Raw genomic sequence first — 27,381 nt, forward strand, 5'->3', positions numbered from 1 at the left:
TGGCCAAGAAGCACATGAAAAGCTGCTCAACATCACTATTAGAGAAATGCAAATCAAAACTACAATGAGGTATCACCTCACACCAGTTAGAATTGGCATCATCAAAAATCTACAAACAACAAATGCTGGAAAGGGTGTGGAGAAAAGGGAAGCCTCTTGTACTGTTGGTGAGAATGTAAATTGATACAGCCACTATGGAGAACAGTATGGAGGTTCCTTAAAAAACTAAAAATAGAATTAACATATGATCCAGCAATCCCACTACTGGGCATATACCCAGAGAAAACCATAATTCAAAAAGACACATGCACCCCAATGTTCACTGCAGCACTATTTACAATAGCCAGGTCATGGAAGCAACCTAAATGCCCATCGACAGACAAATGGATAAAGAAGTTGTGGTACATATATACAATGGAATATTACTCAGCCATAAAAAGGAATGAAATTGAATCATTTGTTGAGACGTGGATGGATCTAGAGACTGTCATACAGAGTGAAGTAAGTCAGAAAGAGAAAAACTAATATCATATATTAACGAATGTATGTGGAACCTAGAAAAATGGTACAGATGAACCAGTTTGCAGGGCAGAAGTTGAGACACAGATGTAGAGAACAAACGTATGGACACCAAGGGGGGAAAACCACGGGGTGGGTGGGGGGGTGGGTATGGTGGTGTGCTGAACTGGGCGATTGGGATTGACATGTATACACAGATGTGTATAAAACTGATGACTAATAAGAACCTGTTGTATAAAAAAATAAAATAAAATTCAAAAATTCAATAAATAAATAAAATAAAATAAATTTCCCACCTTTTAAAATACTGATTACAAATCATTCCCAAATAAATATATATACCCCCAGGTACCTCAATTCCTAAAACAGTAAGTTTATCTAATGCAACAAACCTTCTTACACTGCTTAAATGCTGCTGCTTTTTCCTGTCATCCACTATATAGTGCCTTTATGTGGAGATTCATAGTCTAAAGATCCTGTTTCTGCCAAATTACCACTAATCCCTGAGCAATTTGTATAAATATAATATTACACATGGCGGGGGCACAGGAGAGAAATTTTAGATAACGATCCTAGTTAGACTTTAGTAAACTTTCAACAGATAGATTCTTTACAAAATAAAGATGGACATGAAACCTCAGACTATAGGTCAAATGCAGACCTAGGAGACTCTCTGAAGCACATGCCCCAACAACCATAATTTCATTCTTAGAATGTACTGCCTGGGGTACTTAATGTCAAAATTCCCATAAGTTGGCTTTTCACCTGGGTTTGACATTATGATACATTAAAAAGAGAGAGAGAAGACAAATACAGTCGCTGTGCTCCTCTATCAAGCAATAAGAGCTTGGACTCTCCACTCCTGATTTGGCTCCCTGGTATGTGATAAGCCTCTGTGCTTAAATCCCTTCTACTCCACAAGCAGTCTGTCTAAATGTCTGCTATTATTTAGTAGCTTCTGACTTCTATTTATTCTACGTACTTGACAACAGAGACAATTACCTTTAGAAACCCAAATATAAGGATTGATGGGATAAGCTGCCAGAGTTTTAGTTACAGTGACTGGGGGGGTGGGGGAGGATGGAGGATGGAGAGGAGGAGGTTCACAGTGAACATTTATTCTTCTAAATATGGTAACATTAACTTAAATAAAAAACATCACTATAAGTATGTATTTGTAGGGTAAATCAAGGGGAAACGACAGTGACATTTCTATATGATAGGCCAGAACAATAAAACATTATACTTAGAACGTTCCTGCTTTTCATCATCTTCAGGCTTGGTACCTTACACTTTAACCCTTTACATAATTCCTTCTTGAGGATACCTATTATCCATAACCAGAATGGTTATGATCAAAGAGATAAGAAAACTGACGCAGAATGAAAGGTCTGTTATTGTTGAAGGATCCTGCTTGACTGCTTCAATAAAAGTCCTCCTCCTTCTCTTATCAATAGATTGTTGAAAAACCGGCCTAGCTTTGAGGCAAAGTGGGCCTCACCTTCCCCACTCACACAAAAAGACTTTGGCCAGGTCTCTGAGACATTATGTGGAAGAAGACAGGGTCTGGTTATAAATAAATCTATTGCTGTATAAAGAAAGAAAGAAAGAAAGAAAGAAAAAAAAAAAACAAAACCCTTAATACTAGATTCTTGGAGAACATGGAGCTGGCTGCTAAAGTAAATACCGAGAGTAGATTTGGGGATATGGTTACCCATGGTATGGTTCTGCAAAAAAAGATTTACTCCCAACTTCCTTTGGCTTGACAGTCTTATGACAAAAATCCCAAACCTTCTTGAGCAATACCTCTTAATATAGTTCTGTTTATTAAATAAATTTAAAAAGCATAGCATGATCCTGGAGAAGGTATAACAAAATAAGTAATTCCATTTATATCATGGGGATATCTATGGGTACGACTCTTTTGGAGAGTAGTTCAATAGTACCCATTAAAATAAAAAACACAGGGCTTCGCTGGGGGTGCAGAGGTTAAGAATCCGCCTGCCAGGGCTTCCCTGGTAGCGCAGTGGTTGAGAATCTGCCGGCCAATGCAGGCGACACGGGTTCGAGCCCTGGTCTGGGAAGATCCCATATGCCGCAGAGCAACTGGGCCCGTGAGCCACAACTACTGAGCCTGTGCGTCTGGAGCCTGTGCTCCGCAACAAGAGAGGCCGCGACAGTGAGAGGCCCACGCACCGCCATGAAGAGTGGCCCCAGCTCGCTGCAACTAGAGAAAGCCCTCGCACAGAAACGAAGACCCAACACAGCCATAAATAAATAAATAGGTAAATAAGTAAAGAAAGAAAGAAAGAATCCGCCTGCCAATGCAGGGGACACAGGTTCGAGCCCTGGTTTGGGAAGATCCCACATGCCGCGGAGCAACTAAGCCCGTGCACCACAACTACTGAGCCTGTGCTCTAGAGCCCGCGAGCCACAACTACTGAACCCGCACGATACAACTACTGAAGCCCACGTGCCTAGAGCCCGTGCTCCGCAATAGAGAAGCCACCACGATAAGAAGTCCGCGCACCACAACGAATAGTAGCCCCTGCTAGCCGCCAACTCGAGAAAGCCCGCGCACAGCAACGAAGACCCAACACAGCCAAAAATAAAATAAAATTAAAAAAAAAAAACAAAAAAAACACAGACACTACATCCTGTAGAAGCAAAAGTATGAGTATTTATCAGAATGTTTATGGCAGCATTACTTGAAATATCAAAAAGTTCGAAAATGACCTTAACATACATCAATTAAAAAATGCTTAAATATATTATGGTACAAAAAAAAATTTGCACTTTGCAGCCATTTAAAAGAATGAGACAGAGCTACATGAACGGACCTAAAAAGATGTCAATGATTATTAAATGAGAGAAACAAAAACAAGTTGTAGAACAGTTTTTATATGTTTTCATTTTTGAAAAATATAATAGGTACACATGAACACATGCATGTAAGCATTGTGCATATTATATATCTAAATATAAGAGGATATATGTTAGCTTTGTGGGGAAAATAGGCTTTTTGCGGGGGGGGTGTTGAGAAAGCAGGAACAAGGAAGCCATTTGTTTATGATTTTTCATTTTTTTAAAAAAGTGCTGGGCTCATGAGTGATTTATATTTGTTAAAAAAATTTTTAAGGCACTAGATGCAGATCTTTGGCCACATGAGTGTTAAAGCCTGCTCCGACTGTAGAATTCTGATACTTGTCTACTGTCTGACAAAAACTATACTATATTTTCAAAGTTGCAAACCTATTCCTCATGAGACCATCGGTTTGCAGGACTTGTTCATTAAAACTATACGCTAGGGCTTCCCTGGTGGCGCAGTGGTTGAGAGTCCGCCAGCGTATGCAGGGAACACGGGTTCGTGCCCCGGTCTGTGAGGATCCCACACGCCGCGGAGCGGCTGGGCCCGTGAGCCATGGCCGCTGAGCCTGCGCGTCCGGAGCCTGTGCTCCGCAATGGGGGAGGCCACAACAGTGAGAGGCCCGCGTACCGCAAAAAAAAAAACAACGATAAGCTAGTGTCTTTATTAGCAGACTACAGATGTAGGTTTGCTAGGCTCCTGTTTTACTGGGATGTATCATCTTTGTTGTAGTGGCTGGACACTCAACTAAAAATGGGTGGTCTACTACTATGGGAGGGAAATGGAACATGAGTAAAGTCTCTGCCTCCAAAGAAGCAAAAATGCAGATATGCCACATGGAAAAAAAAAAGAATCCTGTGGAATATAATTTACATTCTAGGAAAGGGAAAATGTGTTTCTCATCATTGGCATTCTTGAAAATGCTCCTGACATATGGATGAGTGAAAATCACAGGTTGAATAAGAGCATGATGCCATTTAAGACAACTGATAAGAGGACTTCAGGTATAATTATGACATTACTGTAATTAACCATGATCTTGTGAAGAACTCTGCCAAAAGCAACGTATGCTACCTGTAGCTATAATGGACTTATTTGAGTTTGACTCTTTAGACAAGAATGAGTTGTTATATATTAAGTTATAAAAGCTCTCTGTACTTGCTTAGTTATTAATGTGAACACAAAGATGACATCTTCCATATTACTAATTGAATCAAAGCTGGTACACATAATCTGCTACATCAGATAATCTTCAACCTCCTACTGTGCTTTGGTCCCCCATTCCTTTTAAACTTGAACATCAATGCAAAATCACTCTTAAATAAACCAGATGCACAACCCTGGCCATAAAGGAGAGAAAACTAAGTCTCCTACTCATTTTTGAAATGACCTTATTTCAAATAAGAAATACGAAGAGGAGACACATCAGACAATTGGTCTTGTTATCCAGTTACTTACAGTTAACTATTATTTTTTTAAATTTATTTATTTCATTTTATTTTTGGCTGTGTTGGGTCTTCGTTGCTGGGTGCAGGCTCTCTCTAGTTGCGGCGAGGCAGGGCTACTCTTCGTTGCAGTGCGCGGGCTTCTCATCTTGGTGGCTTCTCTTGTTGTGGAGCACGGGCTCTAGGAGCACAGGTTTCAGTAGTTGTGGCATGTGGGCTCAGCAGTTGTGGCTCGTGGCCTCTAGAGCGCAGGCTCAGTAGTTGTGGCACACAGGCTTAGTTGCTCCACGGCACGTGGGATCTTCCTGGACCAGGGCTCACACCCCTGTCCCCTGCGTTGGCAGGCGGATTCTTAACCACTGTGCCACCAGGGAAGTCCTTAACTATTATTTTAACCAAGGTTATATTCAGCAGAAATTATGCAAACCTAATCTATCCATATCTGGTAACCCCATGTACAAGGTGTGACCATATGAAATCTGTGACTGATTTAGCCATGGAATTTTAACTACCAAATCTAAGTAAACTCCCATTTGAGAAATTTCTCTTAGAAACCAGTGCTAGGAAGCACTCTGTTTTTATGGAATAATACGTATTTTTCTTCTTTTCTGTTAAGAATGACATTTCATTTATGCTATCAAGAAGTTTAAAGCTAAATTTGAGACCCATCTATAGCAACTACGTAGGCTCGTACAAGGGTGCATCTGTTTACTTTCTGGCTTTGGTTTTCTACTTTTCTTTACATTTCTCATGATTCTGATTATTTATTTGTATTTATTATATTTGCTCCTGATCTAAGCTACCCCAGATGCTCTGGAGACAAATTAAATAAAGTAAATAAAAATCAAATAGGTTTCAGTTATAGCTGACATATTGATTTACATATATTAGATTAAGATACACATGAAATATTGCTAACTCATAAGACATCAATCACCTTAATATAAAATATTTAAGCCAAGACAGAATATGTAAGAGTACAATTGTCTGGACGTATGGCCAAACCTCAACATCTACCGTGCACAGCTCTTTTCTAAAGAGTTCCACATCAACTACCAGGTGATGATGCCAAGCTGGTATCTGGCTGAACCTGGTTGGACACCTGACCCGAAGGCTGCCCATCTACAGGACAACCACTAGGCTATATATGATGTTTTGGCCCCAAAGCTCTTTATTTCAGTGTCTGAGAGGCCTTGTGTTTCCTTCTGGTTTCCTTATTTCCCACGGGTACTGGTAAATCCAAAAGAGCTAAATATAATACAGTGTCTCATGGCTTTAGTTACTATATATATGTTGATGACTTCTAAATCATGCTGATAAGCTTTAGACTTGTATATACATCTGCCTTTTGACAGCTCTACTTTGATATTTTCAATTATCAAAACTGAACTATTTTCATTGTTTTCCTCCCATTAGTCCTGTTTCTCCGCCTACTTTCTTTATCTTAGTGAGTATTCCCACTATCTACTTAGTAGAAGGAAAAAAACTTGCGTATCATCTTTCACTTCTTTCCAATACATACCCCCACTGACAATGCATCAAATCAACCAGCAAATATGTCACCAAATGTTAACTCTTAAAAATCTCTTGATTGAGTCTATTTTCTCTCTAGCCTATTACTATCATGAGGTTCAGGCCGTCACTTCCTCCCAATAAAGGGCAGAATTTTTTGTTTCAAATTTTATATAAGTAAAAATTTATTACGTAATTGTATACTTTACCACAACTATATTTATTATTACACATTTATTATAAATTATATTACTTACTATAAATTAAAATAAGTTTATATACAAGTTATATACACATGAGGAAATTCACAAACCATAAAGTTTACCATTTTAAAGCACACAATCCAGTGAGTTTTAGATGTCCACAATGGTGTGCAATCATCACCACCATCTAATTTCAGAACATTCTCATCGCCCCTAAAAGAAACCTTGTACACATTAGCAGTCACTCCCCATTGCCCCTTTACTGCAGCCCTTGACAACCCCTATCTCCATGGATTTATCTATTCTGGACATTTAATGTAAATAGGCTAATACAGTATGTGGCCTTTGTGTCTAGCTTCTTTCACTTACTGTGTTTTTAATCATACATTTATGTTGTAGCACACATCTGTACTTCATTCCTTTTTATGGCTGAATAATATTCCATTATATAGATATATCATACTTTGTTTATCCATTCTTCAGTTGATGGACATTTGGATTGTTTCCACTTTTTGGTTACTATGAATAATGCTGCTATGAACTTTCACGTATAAGTTTTTGTGTGAATATATTTGAGTATAGGAGTAGAATGCTGAGTTATATGAGGAAGGACAGCATCCACAAAGAGGGTGACCTAGTGAGATATTGGACAAGCAGGGTGAAGGGGAAGCCTGGTGTGGGGTGTCACAGGTTGAGGGGGCTGAGAAGGATGTCCGTGTAGGTGATTCACATGACGAGTTGAAGCCCAAAAGAAGTGAGGGCATCCATACACTGGGGTGACCTACCATAATGTGTCAGTGCCTGGGCCATATGAAGAGGGCAACCACATGGAGCAGAAATCCACCATGGGTTTTGGAACCCAAGCAGAGTAGAAGGGTGTCCGTGCAAGAGGAGGGGAGTGGTCTGGCACGAGTTGTGTGAACCCAGTGGGGTGAAGATGGAATCCTTGTGAAAGGGAGCAGCCGCAGTCAGAGATTGGTTACAATCAGGAAGTCTGAGTAAATAACAAAATACATTAAGGATAATGACAGTCAGGTTTGTCACAGAAGGGAATTCAAATCTGGAAAGGGAGGAAACTAGACTTATATGGTGTTGGATTGGAAAATACAAAATAAAATATTAAGGACCTACTCATGGGGTATCAGGTTTGCAATTTATTCTAATGGCTCAGGAAGAAAAGTTTTTTGTACCATAATGCAACTTTTCTGTAAATTTGAGATTGTCAAGGAATATACTCTTCACCTTAATAATCCACGTCTAGGATTTTATCCTAATGAAATCATAAAGGATGGTTTCAAATACTCAAAAGGAGAAAGATCATTATAGCTGTGCTATGATAGCAGATAACTGGGGAAACACCTAGAGTCTAACAAGGAATGGATTTTGAAAACCATGGTAAGGTTAGGAACAAGACAAGAATGACTGACAGCATCACCTTCATTCAACATTTATTTTGGAGGTTGTGGCTAAAGCAATGATGAAAAAAAATTACTATAAATAATTGGAAGAGTTTTTTTTTTGGCAGGAGACACAAATATATAGAAAATCTAAGAAACAACTAAAAATTACTAGAACTAATATTAAAGGTGTGGCTAAAAGATGAAAAATTGATAGCTTTCCCTACAACTAGCAATAATAGAAACAGAATGAAATTTATTAAGAAACTGTATCATTAAGGACATGAATCAAGACAAAAATAATTAATAACACACAATGTTCTTGGATAGCAAAACAAACAAAAAAAGTTAATCTTGTTAATTCACAGTCACACAAGAAAAAAGGTTAAGTCATTAAGTGTCCACAGAGTTATTAGTTATATCCAGCAGTCTATTAGGCAGAGAGGAAATTCAATAATATAAAACAACATATTTGCCTTCCAGAAGCATACAGCCTTTGTAAAAAGAAACATGTAGACACAGGGCAGCTTATGATTAACCAATATAATGTGTGACCTGAAAATATAAGTGCTGCTGAAAGTAAAAAAACAATGGGGTCAATATGGGTGGAGATAGTCAAAGAGAAAAGGGTGTTTTGTCATCACTCCTTTTTTCTCACTTTACAATCTAATTTCTATCTTTACTACTCAATTGCAGTTGTACCTTGAAGAACACTAATGGTTTTCTTGTGCTATCCAAAGGCCGTTATCAGTCTTCAATAAGCCTTATCCCTCCAAACATATTGACCATTCCCTTATTAAGAACCTCCTCTTCTGGCTTCTCAGATACCATCTTGTATCTGCCACTTACTATACTTCTGTTTTCAAATGAAGGCATTTCCCAAGGTTTAGTTCGTATTCTTTTGCTTTACTGTTTACTAAAGTGCGGTTCATGGATCACTTGCACCAATGTATTGAGTGGGCCAAAAGGACTGTTCATTTTTTTCCGTAAGGTGGCTCTAGTAGCACTTAGTTGTCTTTAAGTTGTCTTTAACTTCATTTGAAAGAATTTTGTTAGACTGTATGTGATAGCTGTCATATCAGTGTGTGTTTAAAAAAAGACTTATCGGGCTTCCCTGGTGGTGCAGTGGGGAGAGTCCGCCTGCCGATGCAGGGGACACGGGTTCGTGCCCCGGTCCGGGATCCCACATGCTGCGGAGCGGCTGGGACCGTGAGCCATGGCCGCTGAAGCCTGCGCGTCCAGAGCCTGTGCTTTGCAACGGGAGAGGCCACAACAGTGAGAGGCCCGTGTACCGCCAAAAAAAAAAAAAAAAAAAAAAAAAAAGGCATCAAAATTGGTGAATTTTTGTGTAGCCATTTTAATATTGAAGATGGAAGAAAAAACCCAACATTTTTGGCATATTATGCTTTATTATTTCAAGAAAGGTAAAAACGCAACTGAAACGCAAAGAAAGATTTGTGCAGCGAATGGAAAGGTGCTGTGACTGATCGAACATGTCAAAAGTGCTTACGAAGTTTCGTGCTGGAGATTTCTCGCTGGACGATACTCCATGGTTAGGTAGACCAGTTAAAGTTGACAGCGATCAAATCGAAACAATAACAGAGCAATCAATGTTATACCACGCAGGAGATGGCCGACATACTCAAAATATCCAAATCAAGTGCTGAAAATCATTTGCACCAGCTCAGTTATGTGAATCGCTTTGATGTTTGGGTTCCACATAAGTTAAGCGAAAAAACCCTTCCTGACCATATTTCCACATGCGATTCTCTACTGAAACATAATGAAAACGTTCCATTTTTCTTTTTCTTTTTTTTTTTTTTGCGGTATGCGGGCCTCTCACTGTCCTGGCCTCTCCCGTTGCGGAGCACAGGCTCCGGACGCGCAGGCTCAGCGGCCATGGCTCACGGGCCCAGCCGCTCCGCGGCATGTGGGATCTTCCCGGACCGGGGCACGAACCCGCGTCCCCTGCACCGGAAGGCGGACTCTCAACCACTGTGCCACCAGGGAAGCCCCGAAAACGTTCCATTTTTAAAACAAATTGTGATGGGTGATGAAAAGTGTATACTGTACAACAATGTGGAGCAGGGGAGATCATGGGGCAAGTGAAATGAACCACCACCAACCACACCAAAGGCCGGTCTTCATCCAAAGAAGGTGATGTTGTGCATATGGTGGGATTGGAAGGGAGTCCTCTATCGTGACCTCCTTCCAGAAAACCAAACGATAAATTCCAACAAGTACTGCTCCCAGTTAGACCAACTGAAAGCAGCACTCGACAAAAAGCATCCAGAATTAGTCAAAAGAAAACGCAAAATCTTCTATCAGAATAACGCAAGACCGCATGTTTCTTTGATGACCAGGCAAAAACTGTTACAGCTTGGCTGGGAAGTTCTGATTCATCCAGCGCATTCACCAGACATTGCACCTTCGAATTTCCGTTTATTTCCGTCTTTACAAAATTCTCTTAATGGAAAAAATTTCAATTCCATGAAAGACTGTAAAAGGCAACCGGAACAGTTCTTTGCTCAAAAAGATAAAAAGTTTTGGGAAGATGGAATTATGAAGTTGCCTGAAAACTGGCAGAAGGTAGTGGAACAAAAGGGTGAATACGCTGTTCAATAAAGTTCTTGGTAAAAATGAAAAATGTGTCTTTTATTTTTACTTAAAAAACCAAAGGCACTTTTTGGCCCACCCAATACCTAGAGTGTTTAATAGAAATATAAATTCCTGGTTCCTAGCCCAAACCTACGGATTCAGAATTTCTGAGTGTGGAGCCCAAATATCTGCAGAATTTTTTTTTAAAACCACTCTCCAGGTGATTCTCACTAACATTATAAAGGTTACTAATTTATCACTCTCAAAAACATTTATAAAAGATGTGAATTTTGAGGTCAACAATTCAGATATTTTTAAAGCAAATTGCAGAACAAGTACACCTTCATGTTTTTAACCCCCTGATCACAGACTGAAATATACCAGGCTAGAGAGATGACAATAGTGCATGGCAGCAAAGTTTTATCATTAATTTACAAATTCACATCTCTAGGTGAAGATCAATCTTTTAGTTAATCCATAACCACTGACAAAAAAAATGGATGTCAAAGATGGCATCTGCCTCAGTTTGAAATCTAATACTCAAGAGAAGTGAAGGTCAAGAATCATTCTTCAGGTACTTCCCTGGTGGTGTGGGTAAGACTCCACACTCCCAGTGCAGGGGGCCTGGGTTTGATCCCTGGTCAGGGAACTAGATCCCACATGCATGCTACAACTGAAGAGTCTGCATGCCACAACTAAAGGTCCCACATGCCGCAACTAAGACCCAGCACAGCCAAAATAAAATAAATAAATACTAAAAAAAAGAATCGTTCTTCCGTCAGAACTCTTGTTAAATGATTCAGAATGGAGGATGGGGATGGGGTAGAAAGGTGGGGGTGGAGGAACATATCTCCTGTTATACAGATCTGACTTCTGAAACCATGTCTGTTTTATATAGTCAGAAATAAACAAAATCGGTTCTATTTCTGGTCATGGCTGAGTAAATTTTCACTGTTCTAATCTTCTAACTTCAAACTCTGAACAAAATATAAAAACAATCATCTGGGGCTTCCCTGATGGTGCAGTGGTCAAGAATCTGCCTGCCAATGCAGGAGACATGGATTCGAGCCCTCGTCCAGGAAGATCCCACATGCCACGGAGCAACTAAGCCTGTGCTCTAGAGCCCACGAGCCACGGCTACTGAGCCCACATGCTACAACTACCGAAGCCCGTGCACCTACAGCCCATGCTCCACAGCAAGAGAAGTCACCACAATGAGAAGCCCGCGCACCACGACGAAGAGTAGCCCCCGCTCGCCACAACTAGAGAAAAGCCCGTGCATAGCAATGAAGACCAAATGCAGCCATAAATAAATAAATTAATTAATTAAAAAAAACCAAAACAACCATCTGAAGGCAATGGAGAGTGAACAAATGCAGGTAGCTACTAAAGAGGAAAAGGGAAGAACAAGCGACTTTCCAGTTGTTTTGTTTTTTTTTTTCATGGGTTTTATCCTGAGGGCAGGTTGTACTTGGGGCCCTCAGAACTTGGATAGAAATCTGTGAAGGAGAACCAGAGAACAGAGTTTGGAGCAACCACAGGCAATGGGAAGTGAGGAGAGAAGGGAGAGAGCCAGAGTGAGGTGAGGGGAGCACAAATCCTGTCCAAACCTCTGAGTGACCTCTGAATACTACGTGTGTGGGGCAGACTCCGAGTTGCTAAAGTTAGAAGAACTGAACTTACATTTCAGGGGCCAACCACCAGAGGGGACACAAAGTTTGTAGGTTGGTAACTGCCAAGTTACCTATCTGCTAAAAACAAACAAATAAATCCATTGAATAAGGATGGAAAGGAAAACCCCAAACTGAATACAAACAGAGATGAATAAAATGAACTTTATTTTATTTTAATTTTATTTATTTATTTATTTATTTATTTTTGTACGTGGGCCTCTCACTGTCGTGGCCTCTCCCGTTGCAGAGCACAGGCTCCGGACGCGCAGGCTCAGCGGCCATGGCTCACGGGCCCAGCCGCTCCGCGGCATGTGGGATCTTCCAGGACTGGGGCACGAACCCGTGTCCCCTGCATCGGCAGGTGGACTCTCAACCACTGCACCACCAGGGAAGCCCTGAACTATATTTTAAATGAATAATGTAAAAAAAGAGAATGAACCAATGTAACTTTTTTTTTTCCAATGTAACTTTTGAACTCAGTATTTTCTGTATATCACCAGGCAAAAGACCAAAACAAACAAAAGTCACACCAAAAAACTATAAATAATGAATGAACTCTAATTAGATTTTTTTCACAACGTTATGGGTTATTTCATGTGCATTCTAAGATTGAGTAAATAAGTAAACATATTGTGGATAGAGCCATATTTCTGCCTTAGAGAAGACAGTTATAAATATGGAAAGGATGAGAGCTAAAATGAGCCCTATGGTATTAGACTGGGATTGCGGGTGTTAGTATAAACTAGTTATGTAAGAGTATTGTCATTTTTAATCTATCTATCCACCTATATATAGATACAGACAGACATAAAATTGCATAAAGATATGTTTACGTACCACCCACCCCCAAACATGTATTTAGCTCTACCTGATGAGAAGATCTACGAGCAATGATGCTCCAGTAGCAATAAGCATAGCTAGGGTAGAGATATTAGCTTCTAAATACCATTCTCCACTAAAAAACATCCCTGAGCTCCTTGCAAAAATGTCTGATTCCAGGACTGGGTCAGGAAAAGTACAAGAAGGTCCTAGAACATCTTGTGTCAAAAAACAAGGATAGTGGAGCGGCTGGGCCCGTGAGCCACGGCCGCTGAGCCTGCACGTCCGGAGCCTGTGCTCCACAACGGGAAAGGCCACAACAGTGAGAGGCCCGCGTACCGCAAAAAACAAAACAAAAACAAACAAACAAAAAACGAGGATATATTCAAACAACGATGGGGCATATTCCAAGAACATAGAATATAACTGTAGGGGCTCCCACTGGCTAAGTCTGAAACATTCTGAGCAGAAAACAAGGATAACCCAAATGGGATTAAAACACACTGAATAAAGTAGGAATCCATGAGTCTATACTGATATTAAAAAATAAAGGAAAAAATGGGATAGAACAAATACTGAAGCCTGCGCACCTATAGCCCGTGCTCCACAACAAAGAGAAGCCATCGTAAAGACCCAATGCAGCCAAAAAAAAACCCGCAAAAAACAAAAACTAGCTTCACAATATCAAGCTGAGCCTGGTGGGAGTTCATGGTATTAGGATGTTTAATGATAGGAAGACAAAAAGGACTTGGAAAAAAAATAGTATCTTCGCATAGCCAGGTGGCTCTTAGTCTCAAAACACAAACAGCTCTGTGTGTCCACATATATACACGACCTAAACAAAGGCAGTGTGTCTAATCTTATTAATAGTCCATCACTACCATGCTATCAAGGCAGCACAGGAGTTGCTACTGGCTAAGAAAATCTGGAGCCAAACAAGAGCTGAAGTCTCTCCCTGACAGACCTAAAATAAAACATCCAATTTACTCCTCAGAATATTTTGTTGTTGTTGCTCCTCCAGGCAATGAAGTGTAAGGCTTGGAAATATTAAAATAGCAAATTGTGGGACTTCCCTGGCGGTCCAGTGGTTAGGACTCCACGCTTCCACTGAAGGGGGCACAGGTTCGATCCCTGGTCGGGGAACTAAGATCCTGTATGCCGTGTGACACAGCCAAAAAAAAAAAGCAAATGCCAATTATGAAGAAACATGCAAACCAGGGAGGAGATGAAGTTGTATACACAGGCAGCATCCAATTTACTAATGGACTGTATGCGCAAAGTTTGTAAATTCTCCAATATAAACAGTATCACAAATGACAGCTTGCTTGCCAGGCAAACCTTAGGAGAAAAAAATCCTAAACTACAATACTGTGTATTATGCAAAAGAGATTGAGCCTCAAATCTTGTAGTATAGCTAAATCAAAGACACTTTGCCTCTGTCCACAAAGGGGAACAATAATCTCACATCTGAAATGTTCTTCTCCCTCACTCTTCTCCTCTGTCCAGTTAATCACTACTTACCCCTTTACGACTCAACTCATGTCTCATTTCCTTGAAAGCATCTTCTGAACTCTCCAAGGTTGGTTGTAAAGTCCTACATGTGAGCTTGCTGTAATGGTCTAGGCAAACCTCCATTATAGCTCTATATTGATTATTTTCTTGTTGGTGTTTTCTACTACTCGCTGAGCTTCTGAGGACAACGACTCCTGTTTATTTCTATATCTAACATAATGCCTGGTACACTGCATGTTTGCTCCTATAGTAAGGTTAAAAGAAATTCCAACCATGTAACATTTTGGAAAAAGCAAAACTATGGAGATCAAAAGGGAGAGAGATGAATAGGCAGAGCGTGAAGGATTTTTAGGGCAGTAAAAATACTACGTATGATATTGTAATGATGGATATATTATTACACATTTGTACAAACCCATGGAATCTACAACACCAAGAGTGAACCCTAAGGTAAACTATGGACTTTAGATAATTATGACGTGTTAACGTAGGTTCATCCTCGACAAAAAAAAAAAGTGCCATTCTGGTGGGTTATGTTGATAATGGGGGTGGGGGGGTTTATGCATGTTTGAGGCTGGGGGTACGTGAGAAATCTCAGTACCTTCTTCTCATTTTATTGTAAACCTAAAATTCTTTAAAAGAAAGAAAGTTGAAGGAATACAAAGTACAAGAATGAGGTCTGTAGTAATTTTTAAACTGTGCCATTCTGCTAATGCAAAATTCTCTCACCAAGAAAACATATCGATTAATTGCAGTAGCAAACTCAAATGAAAATGCATCATGCATACATGGTATAGGAAAAAACCAGCCTAAATATATGTTTATAGTCATATATGTAACTACTGTGTTAAAAATCAGTAAAGAACAAAATGTACTGACTTATTTTTCTTGGTATTTAATTAAATTTATCACTTGAGCCACTTCCTCCCCAAAAGGTTTAAGGGAATATAATTTAATTATTTCTTGATATTGCATAGCTTTCATAAAGAAAATCACTTGTCATCCTATACAGTGAAATCCTCATGGGTAACTAAGTGACTAAAACGTCTCCTCATTAAATAAGCAACCCTGTACTGTATTGGTTTTGAATGTTACTATTTATTTTTAATTGAAATAACACTGATTTATAACACTGTATAAGCTTCATGTGTACAACATTATATTTCTACTTCTGTATACCCTATAACAAGCTCACCACCAAAAATTTATTTTCCATCCATCCACCATACAGCTGACCCCCTTTACACCTTTCGCCCTCCCCACCACCCCTTCCCACCTGGGATCCACTGCTCTGTTCTCAATCCTACTTGTTTGTTGGTTTGTTTTTTTTCTTTTTCTCCTTTCTCTTTTTTTTGTTAGCAGCACCACGGGGCACGCAGGATCTTAGATCCCCGACCAGGTGCCCCCTGCACTGGAAGCATGCAGTCTTAACCACTGGTCCACCAGGGAAGTCCCCTGCTTTTGTTTTTAAAATTAGTTTTTATATATTCTCCCTTACTATCAGATTGCTACTTCTTAAAACTCAGTGGACCCTCTATTAACATAACTCTTCTGATCCCATTTTTACATACTGCTATTCATAATCAAATTTGTAATAACTGTGTCTAAAGAAAAAAAAAAAAAGAAAAGGAGTACATAGGGCCTGAGAAATGGCTGGCATGCATCCTCTGAGTAAAATGCCCATTTGTTCTTCCAGCTCGCTTCCTGTTTCTTTGATTTGTTCTGGACAATTGAGAAGGCTAGAAAACTAAATGCTCAGTAAGAGCAATATTGGTTTTCTGTTCTTTCATTCAGGAACATCTGCCAATGCACCTTAAAGTTGACAGATGATCACTTTTGGTAGTCTTAGCATCTAATCACATCATTTTATGGTCTATGAGTAAAAAATAGAAATCAATAGTAATACACATAACATTTTTATTGCACTTCCTATGTGCCAGGCACTCTTCTAATAAGCACTTTACATTTATCAACCCTTTTGATCCTTAGGATAACTCTAAGAGGTAGGTACTAAAATCCTCAATTTACAGCTAGTAAATGACAGAATCCAGGTGTTCAAATTCCAGAGTCCATGTTCTTCACCATTATGTGCCTTTAAAAGTAAGAAAACACACAAACCCCTATCTGCCCTGAATTCCTGGCAAATACACTGAATGAAAATCTACTAGATATCATCAACGTTGTAAGCTTCCTGGAAGAGAATATAAGATAGCATGTGTACAGAAAAGAGTTCACATAGCAGGCCTATCCTTACTAGAAAGGCCTGCTTGCAATGCTGACCCTTGGATGGCATTTGAGAATTTGGATTGGGGAGGGTTCCCACTATTCCCTGATAAGCTTCCCTGGTAGACAACATTTTACTTTTTTTTGTTATAACTTATTTCTGGAGGAATTAAGCACATCCTGTGTGACTCCACTGGGAAAGGACTCATAAGCCTACACCGGGTTTCCTCTCTATTTCACTCCATGCGCCTTTTCCTTTTGCTAATTTTGCTTTGTATCTTTTCCCTGTAATAAATCATACCCATGAGTATGACTATATGCTCATAGCCTTGAGTCCTCCCAGTAAATCACCAAACCTAGGAGTAGTCTTGGGGACCCCCAACACAGCATGATTATCTCTTTTAGGCAAAAAATCCCAGCCAATTCATTCTTTCCATCTAAGTTCAGAAAGTTCATCTACCAACTCACACGTACGTATTACATGTTGCATGACAATTATGACCCAACACCCCAAGAGTTGAAAAATTAATGAAAAGTTTCAGATTCTTATAAACAATGATAATCCTCATTCTGAAACTGCACTTTGTTTTATAGCCAAAAGGGCATGTGTGGGCTCAAGCAGTCTTACCACTCACATTATTATCACAGTTATCAATATCATCCTCAGAAGGAATCTTCGAGAAACAAAGATTCACTTTGCATTTCACTTTAATGAATGTAATGTAATTTCACTTTACATTAGCTCTTTTAATGTAATTTCACTTTACATTAGCTCTTGGAAAACACATAAGAGTCTCTATCTTATAAACACTGACATTCATTTTTCAAGAGGTACTTCTAAATAAATGCATATGGTTCTTCTCTCAAAGGAAGTACTGTCAATCCTGCTAACTGAATTTCACATTATGCAAGCAGTGGATTCCAGCTTGCTAGGGCATTACTAATAAACTTTGTTTCAAAAAGGAAGGAGGAAAGTTAGTAAGGTAAAGTAAGTTACAGTTAAGAAAAAATAAGAACACTTCCTTAATTCATTGGTAACTTGGTTGTGGCTCTGGATTTGCAAGAAAATAGTACAGCCCTAGTAACACAACTTTTCTCCTTGTAGATTGATATATGGTGGATCAAATAATGTTAACATGTAACTTAAAATCTAATCAAACCAAATATTCTATGCTACTTATTAATCTGTATTTTTTAAAATAGCTAATACAGGGACTTCCCTGGTGGCACAGTGAATAAGACTCCATGTTCCCAATGCAGGGGGGCCCAGGTTCAATCCCTGGTCAAGGAACTAGATCCCACATGCATACCACAACTAATGAGCCAGTGAGCCGCAACTAAGGAGCCCACGTGCTGCAACTAAGGAGCCCATGAGCCACAACTAAGACCTGGTGCAACCAAATAAATAAATACATAGTTTTAAAAAGTCTTTATTGAATTTGTTACAATATTAAAAAAAATAAAATAAAATAGCTAATACACAGACATGGTATGAAATTCCAAACACACAGACACACACACACACATATACACACACACACATATACACACACACACACACAAATTCAGAAGACATAAAAAGGCTGAACAATAAGTCATGATAGTAACAATATAATTCATAAAATAAAACAAATATCCATGAGTTCATACTGTTATAAATAACTGAATAAATAAGTAAATGTAATTGAAGTGAAGGCTCTTCCTTACAGTAGAAGTCTAATTATTATTAATTAGAATAACAGAAATAGAATTTATATGCAGGAAGAATTATAGAAATATAAAACTTTGGCAAACATAACAGTGGTAACTGTTTCAGGTAACAGCAATGAATGCTAAAATTAGTGGACAAAAATGAGTAACAACACATAGTCTTGTAACAACACATATCTCCCCACAAGATAACACAGGTCTAACAACACATATCTCCCCACAAGATATTTATCAAGGTATTCAAAGTTCTTAAGGAAATATTACATTCAACGAATTTCAAAAAATTACAAATGCCCTGGATAGAATTTATTAACATTTATACTAATCTATTGTTATCTGTTTAGTGTAATTTCGAAGATACCACAAAAGCCTCTTTCCTATTTGGCTTAAATGGTTTAAACAAAAAGTTGACCCATTGCCTGAAAGAGAGCCTCAGCTAACCCACAGCTTCATGTAATGGTAAGAAAAAGCCACTGAGATTTAGGAGTTGTTTGTGGTAACAAAAACTGGTTGATACAGAAATTCCTCTTTATCCAATCCTCCCCAAAATACCATCTGTTTTGGCAACTATAGACCTTACAGCTCATCAACAGGTACTACAGTAAAGTCAAAACAGTAACTAAATCAAAACCATAATGACGTATCACCTCATTCCAGTCAGAATGGCAATTATCAAAAAGACAAGAAATAACAAGTGTTGGTGAGGATGTGGAGAAAAGAGAACCCTCATACACTGGTTGGTGGGAATGTAAATTGGTATAGCCATTACTGAAAACAGTATGAGGTTCTTTAAAAAAGTTAAGATAGAACTACCATATAATCCAGCAATTCTACTTCTGGGTATTTATCTGAAGGAAACAAAAACCCTAATTTGAGAAGATATCTGCATCCCCCATATTTGTTGCAGCATTATTTATAATAGTCAAGACGTGGAAGCAACCTAAGTGTCCACTGGTGGATGAATGGATAAAAAAAATGTGAGATGTGTGTGTATGTATATGTGTGTATATATATGTATACATACACACAATGGAATATTATTCAGCTCTAAAAAAGAAAGAAATCTTGCCATATGCCACAACATGAATGAACCTTGAAGGCATTATGCTACATGAAGTCAGAGAGAGAAAGACATATACTGTATGATCCCATTTTATGTGGGATCTTAAAAACAACAAAAAACAAAACAAAAAATGGAACTCATAGATACAGAGAACATACTGGTGGTTTCCAGAGGTGGGGGGGTGGGTGAAATAGGTAAAGGTGGCCAAAAGTTATACATAACTTCCAGTTATTTATAAATAAGTCCTCAGGATGTAATATACAGCTTTGTGACTATAGTTAATACTGTAACATATGTTTGGAAAGTTGCTAAGAGAGTAGATCTTAAAAGTTCCCATCACAAGAAAAAAATTTTATAACTGTGTGTGGTGATAGATATTTTTCTTTTCTTTTCATAAATTTTTATTTATTTATTTATTTTTTTGGCTGCATTGGGTCTTCATTGCTGTGTGCGGGCTTTCTCTAGTTGCGGCGAGCGGGGGCTACTCTTCATCGCGGCGCACAGGCTTCTCATTGCGGTGGCTTCTCTCATTGCGGAGCATGGGCTTTAGGTGCATGGGCTTCAGTAGTTGTGGCATGCAGGCTCAGTAGCTGCGGCTCACGGGCTCTAGAGCGCAGGCTCCATAGTTGTGGCACACGGGCTTAGCTACTCCACTGCATGCGGGATCTTCCTGGACCAGGGCTTGAATCCGTGTCCCCTGCATTGGCAGGTGGATTCTTAATCACTGTGCCACCAGGGAAGTCCCTTTCTTTCTTTTTTTAGATTTTTTTTTGATGTGGACCAATTTTAAAGTCATTATTGAATTTATTATAATATTGCTTCTGTTTTATGTTTTGGTTTTTTTGGCCACGAGGCATGTGGGATCTTAGCTCCCCGACAGGGATCGAACCCACACCTCCTGCATTGGAAGGCGAAGTCTTAACCACTGGACTGCCAGGGAAGTCCCGTGGTGATGGATATTAACTAGATTTATTGTTGTGATCATTTTGCAATATATCTTTTTTTTTTTTTTTTTGGCTGCGCCACATGGCATACAGGATCTTAGTTGCCCGACCAGGGACCAAACCCATGCCCCCTGCAGTAGAAGCATGGAGTCTTAACCACTGGACTGCCAGGGAAGCCCCCATTTTGCAATATATACAAATATTGAATCATTACGTTGTATACCTGAAACTAATAGATTATATGTCAATTTATATCTCAAAAAGGAAGGAAGGAGGGGAAGGGAGGGGAAAAGAGAAAGAAACAGTGACTAAAGCTAGAAAGGGCCAGGGCAGGCAATGCAGTGTAAAAAATTACAGAAAATGTTATCTGTGTTACCCTCATCTCTTGCCTGGATTTCTTTAAAAGTTTTCTTGTTGCTCTCCACTCCAATCCCCCAATCTGGTTGGAACATAGTACCCAGACTAATCCTTTAAAAATATACACCAGATCATGTTATTCCCCTGCCATATCATGAGAGGTCTTGTAGGCCACAGTAAGGAATTTGAGTTTCATGGCAAAAACAGAAAAACTCTAATAAAATATAACCACAACAGGATGCAGCCAGTTACCAAAGAGTCAAATAACTTCCATATATCTTTCTGAGTCTCCAGGTAAACTACTGCAGTACAAAATAATGCTTAATATTGAAAATAAGTGTGTCTTAGTCTCAGTGTACTCAGTTTATGGTAACAGTGAAGAACATAACCTGTTTTAAAAATATTTTTCTTTAAGATGGCTAAAATTTCGCTGAAATTTGAGGGATACCCAAGATATTCAGGATACATTTTTCCAATGGTTCTGGGTAGTCTAGGAGGTTCTTTACACTATAGTCAACCAGCACATATGTATGTTTTGCTTTCACAGAAAACATTCATTCCAAGTTCAATTCAGTTCCTTTTTCTTAGCATCTTCAAAGTGTAAGTCCTACGTAAAGATTTATAGGATTTTGTCCCTGCTTCCATGGATCTTGCAATCTAGTGGAGGACTCAGTATGCAAATACTTAAGAATGCCAGGAATACTCTTTACCAGCACTAGGGCAGAATTTTTCACCCTGAAGCAGGGACTGGGCTGGTTATGGGCTAGACTGCAGTAGCAGCTATGAGCAAGAAAAAAATGTCCCGAGCACAGTATCTTGTTAACTTCTAACATTTGCAAAGAGAATGTGCCTTTCTCAGTCATGATATTCTACAAAAGTGAACAAAGAATGGTATGATTATGTGCCCAAATAATGGGCACTGAAAATAACTTCCCTGGATCCCTGTTTCTTCCCAGGTGATTCCTAAGTCAGAGGTATATAAATTGGGAGCTGTGTGTTTTATGTTACAAGTGATCCCCAATGTAGTTTCTACACATTAAAAATAAGGATGGTAAAATCGTAAGTCTAACAGAGCAAAGTGTCAAATAACTTGTCTTTTTAATTTTTAAAAGGCTATAACCCCTAGAATAAGATTGTTTAACAAAAGAATCAATAAATTTTAAAATCTACATAATCCAGATCCTATACATATATGAAAATTAGCAACAAGTCTAAAATTTTTTTAAACAAGCAAATATGATACACACACACAAAAAAAAAACAGCATAAAGTTAGACTTACCGTAATAGGAGTTCTTTGGGAAGTTTTTTATTAATTACAGCTTCATCGCTATTTGAGAACATCTGCAAAAACAAAATCATTGTGTCAAGTGTCACTTAACATTTTATTATGTTCAACTCAACAGTTTAGAGGTAATCCTCTTAGGAGAGAGGTGAATAAGTACAGTGGGTGTTATAAGCCAAAGTCATATTTTCAGAAACTCTTTAGGCTAAAAAATGTCTGAGACATTTAATTTGTTCCCTGTCTTTAGAAAAAAATGAACTAATAGCAGTCAGAAGGATGACATTATGTGCCAGGTGTTATTTTAAGTGTATTTTATGTATTAGTGTACTGAATCTTCATACTACCCTTAATCTTCATTGTACATATAAGGAAACTGAGTTACAAAAGGTTTATTTGCATATCAGTACAGGGTGACCATTTAAAAATGCCATTAAGGTAAGGTTATTCTCCAAATCTAACTCACATTTATTTGTTCACAGAGATGTTCAGAAACCTAGGATAGGAAATGTTCTCTTTCAAGTTTTATATATCATGCAGAAAAGTAATAATGCCTCATAACCACCACCACATGCATTCTGGATGAATGCAGGATCATTTAACAAATTAATGAAATAACTCATAATGGGTACTTTTAACAGAGCCATCACTATAAGCTTGTCTAGTAAGCTACATAAAAAAACCAAATATCTATATATCCAATAAAAAGCAACTAAAAACAATACACATGTCACTGAAGCTGAGAGGAATATGTTCAGTCCCTGCTATTAGGTATTACATAGATGCCTCTTGACTTCATACAATGAACATTTACTGAACACCCTGTGTTAGGCACTTTTCTAGGCAATGAAATACAAAAACAGTAAGATGTTATCTCTGTACTTAAGGAGCCCCTGCTCTACAATGAAGAACACAGAAATAAGCAAATACTAATTTTGGACTGGCATCAAGGAGATAAGCTAGAAATATATTAAAATTATAGTTCAAGTAAAAGATGATGCAGGTAAGATTACAGGGGTGGTGGAAGTGGAAAATAAAAAAAGTAGACAAAAGGATTTTTAAAGAAGCTACAGGACTTGCTGATGGAAAGTTGGATCATCTACCAAGTTTCAGTGCAACAAACACACTATGTTAAAATAAAAGTAATGCTGCCTGACAATTACATGTTTTTGGAAATTGCCTGACATCAAAGAATAATCTGCTTCCCTAAATTCTCTACCCATTAATGGAAGGTATTAAGAAAAAATCATATCCCTTTTCTATAAGGCAGACTTTCAAAATGAAGCCATCACGTTTCCTCCTAAACAAGTTCTCAAATTCCACGGTTTCTAAGACTCTACACCATTAAGATCATTCTTCTCCAGGTACACTTATAGTAAAGAATGCATGAAGTAGTTATAAAGTATACCCTGAATAATCTAGGGTTGATGACATAAATAACAATGTTATTTGTTGATAACATTATAACATTATGTTATTTATGATGACATAAATAACATTAGCAAAGACAGCTAATGTATCCAAAATGGAGACCTGCCTGGGGGACTTCTTAGCACACAACATATATCTTAAGCTTGAGATCTTGGGGAAAAATCAAGTTAGTAAGTATAAAACAATATCACTAAGCTAAGCACCCAATATACTAGACTATGCCCAACTCAAATCCACAAAATATAAGAGATAATCATTTTTATACTAGAAATGCTAAGCTCTTTATCTTGTATATTCAAAGTATTTAATTGAATGCTACATACCTCACCCACTAAGGCACTTTGCTCACTTGAATATACAGGGTAATTAAATTGATAAAAAATATAAACCTGTTATGTGTTGTTCACATGATTTGTGCAATTCTAGATACAAAAAGGAACAAAAATCACATCCAGGGGCTTCCCTGGTGGCGCAGTGGTTAAGAATCCGCCTGCCAATGCAGGAGACACGGGTTCGAGCCCTGGTCCGGGAAGATCCCACATGCCGCGGAGCAAATAAGCCCATGCGCCACCAACTACTGAGCCCACGTGCCACAACTACTGAAGCCCGCACGCCTACAGCCCTTGTTCCGCAACAAGAGAAGCCACCGCAATGAGAATCCCACGCACCGCAACGAAGAGTAGCCCCCACTCACCACAACTAGAGAAAGCCCACGCACAGCAACAAAGACCCATCTCAGCCATAAATAAATAAATAAATTTATTTATTTATTAGGAAAAAAAAGTCACACCCAGCAGCAATTTTTTTCTCCTAAGTCACTCTAAATAGACCAAATGTTGTCTCTGTAAGAACACGAGGTATATGAAAAGAGAAAAGAAAAAAAGGAATAGACAGTGTCCTGGGAGTATCTGGGAAACATCATGTGTATAGGATATCTGTCCAGACTTATATTTCCCTCCAATTCCTTCTGCACATATGTATCCTACTCCAAGTCTGCACGAAAAAGATCAGTGGTTCACAAACCATGGTCACCTGACTAACAGCATCAGCATCAAACAGAACCTTGTTAGAAATGCAAATTCTTGGGCTGTACTCCAGACCTACAGCATCAGAAACAGGATGCCAGGGGTGGTGGAGGGAAAGAGGGGCAATTTGTATTTTAACAAGCCCTCCAGGTGATACTGATGCTTCCTAAAGTTTGAGAACCAATGGAACAGATAAAATAGGTTGAGAATCTCAGGACTTAAGAAATTACAGTTATAACACATAATCAGAATATTTTATTATTTGAAGTAACATAGCAATGGAGCTTAGAAAATAATCCTAGAGGTAGACACACATTAATTTTAGATGCTTTCTAGGAAACCCAAATGGTTTCTGCTCAAGTTCATGGTATTGGGTTTTTTTGTTTGTTTGTTTAATTTTTTGGCTACATTGGGTCTTTGTTGCTGCGCATGGGCTTTTCTCTTGTGACGAGTGGGGGCTACCCTTCATTGCGGTGCACGGCCTTCTCACTGCAGTGTCTTCTCTTGTTGCGGAGCAAGGGCTCTAGGTGCGCAGGCTTCAGTAGTTGTAGCACGTGGGCTCAGAACTTGTGGCACACAGGCTTAGTTGCTCCAGGGCATGTGGGATCTTCCTGGACCAGGGGTTGAACCTGTGTCCCCTGCACTGGCAGGTGGATTCTTAACCACTGTGCCACCAAGGAAGTCCCCATGGTATTGTTGGTAAAATAAATGTTTCACAGAAGCAATAGAATACATGTTTTAGATATCTTACTATTTCAGCTGAATCCAAACTCTAGGTTTCTCATACAAAATATAAAGGGTGTCAAATCCAATTATATCAAGGATATAATGAATTATAACAAATTTGTGAAGGTTTTAGATATAATCGTAGAGAAAGTCACTGTTCAAACATTTGACATTCTTAGGTTATCTGGTTTCATATTAATGTGTGGATAGATTATTATATATTTTAATAATCTATCCACAAAAAATTACAAGGATATTGTGGGGGGGAACATGAGAACAACTACATTGTTCTCTCTCGATTATTTCTTTCAAGGTAGGACATCATCCCCTAAACAAACAAAAACAGACACTGAAACAGCCCCCCTGTCTTACAGGGATAGGACATTCTTAAATATTCAGGTTTTTAAAAAACTAAGTGATTTGTTTTGTCATACATTAGCATTTATTGTTGTTTTGTATAAAACTGTAATCGTTTTTCTATAAATAACCTAGCTGAGAAATATAACTGTGAAACCACTTGTTGCAAACTGTAATTACAACATAGAGTTCCTGAAGAGTAAGAAGCATTTTTTTTTTGGCTATTATTTTAGCCTTTCTGATCAGTTTTTAAATCTTTGGCACATTCTGGGTATTAGTTTACTAACATAGTAAATTTAAATGCTTAGCACACAAAAAAGACACAGGAAACCAATTCAAGAGGCTTTAAATACAGGATCTGGGTGGGAAATGCAGATGGGTTGAACAAGGGAAACAGGAAAAGAAATACTTTCACAAGTGACCCCTGCCGATTAAAGTATAGCTACCAACTCCAAAAACGGAAATTAAAAGGTCTGACCTATGTTATTCAAGCATTATGGAAGAAATACAAAAGTTAATATATGTATTTTGGCATAGAATACTAGTATCCCCTCATATCCTCTCTACTCATCTAGAGTAACAGGATTCCCAATGTTTAGCTAGCACATGGCTGTGTGGAAAGAAGACTTTATTTCTCATTACGTTCTAGCCAATGGAATGTAAGAAAAAGTGATGTGTGTGGTATCAGGAGGATCCTTAATGAGAGAGAGCGTGCCCCTTCTTTACTCCTTCCTCAAGGATGATGTGTCCATTACATCAGAGTGTAAACTCTGAGAGGAAAGGGGCCTTGTCTGTTTAGTTCACCCCAGTATAGTCGGTAAGCAACACAATGCCTAGAAATTCCTCAACCAATGAATGTCATTTTTACTAAATAGATCAGGAAATACTTTTTGACTCTAAATTCCCAGCAGGTTTCCATGGTTTTTTCACTTTGTATCTCAGGAGGGGAGGGAAGAGGAGGGGAGGGGAGGAAGAAAGAAATTTAATAAACTGAATGTTACTCTAAATTCAGCAAATAACATGCAAATGACATCAACACAGCAACAGACTGAATACATTACAAAAATAACGATTAAAATACCTGAAGAAAAAGTTTGAAGATTCAACTTATGGCCCATTTATTTCAAGGGATATGATACATTTCTTGTTTAAAAAAAAAAAAGTTGTAATAATTCCTAAGTTTTCACCATCATGGGATTTCATCTGTATACAGCATTTTTAGCAGCTTTATTATGGCATAATGCAAATATCGTAAGCTGTGTAACCATCACTACGATTCAGTTTTGATGAATTTCCATCACCCCAAAAATATCCTTTATGCCCATTTACAATCAATCCCTGTGCTGATCCCCAACCTCAAGCAACCACTTATCTGCTTTCTGTCTCTGTAGATTTTCCCTTCTGGGCATTAAAAAAAAATGGAATCATAAAATATGTCATCTTTTGCATCTGACTTTTTTTATTCTGCATGGTTTTTTTGTTTGTTTTTTGCGGTATGCGGGCTTCTCACTGCTGTGGCCTCTCCTGTTGCGGAGCGCAGGCTCCGGACGCGCAGGCTCAGCGGCCATGGCTCACGGGCCCAGACGCTCCGCAGCATGTGGGATCTTCCCGGACCGGGGCACGAACCCGTGTCCCCTGCATCGGCAGGCGGACTCTCAACCACTGCGCCACCAGGGAAGCCCTCTGCATGTTTTTTAAGTTCACCTATGTTATAGCATGT

The 27,381-nt window shown here is 38.7% G+C and overlaps 1 protein-coding gene across 1 annotated transcript in view; it reads right to left on the reverse strand.

The window, feature by feature from the left end:
- Positions 1-27,381, reverse strand: part of FBXL20 (F-box and leucine rich repeat protein 20) — a 116,102-nt gene that overhangs the window by 46,100 nt on the left and 42,621 nt on the right. Inside the window, exon 2 of the mRNA XM_022558036.3 lies at positions 22,123-22,184. Within this exon, the coding sequence (XP_022413744.1) occupies positions 22,123-22,184 (62 nt within the window). The remainder of the gene's footprint in view (positions 1-22,122; positions 22,185-27,381) is intronic.

The sequence above is a fragment of the Delphinapterus leucas genome, chromosome 19, assembly GCF_059928025.1.
Source record: "Delphinapterus leucas isolate spDelLeu-1000000601 "Yukka" chromosome 19, BTC_Dleu_Yukka2, whole genome shotgun sequence".
NCBI lineage: Eukaryota > Metazoa > Chordata > Mammalia > Artiodactyla > Monodontidae > Delphinapterus > Delphinapterus leucas.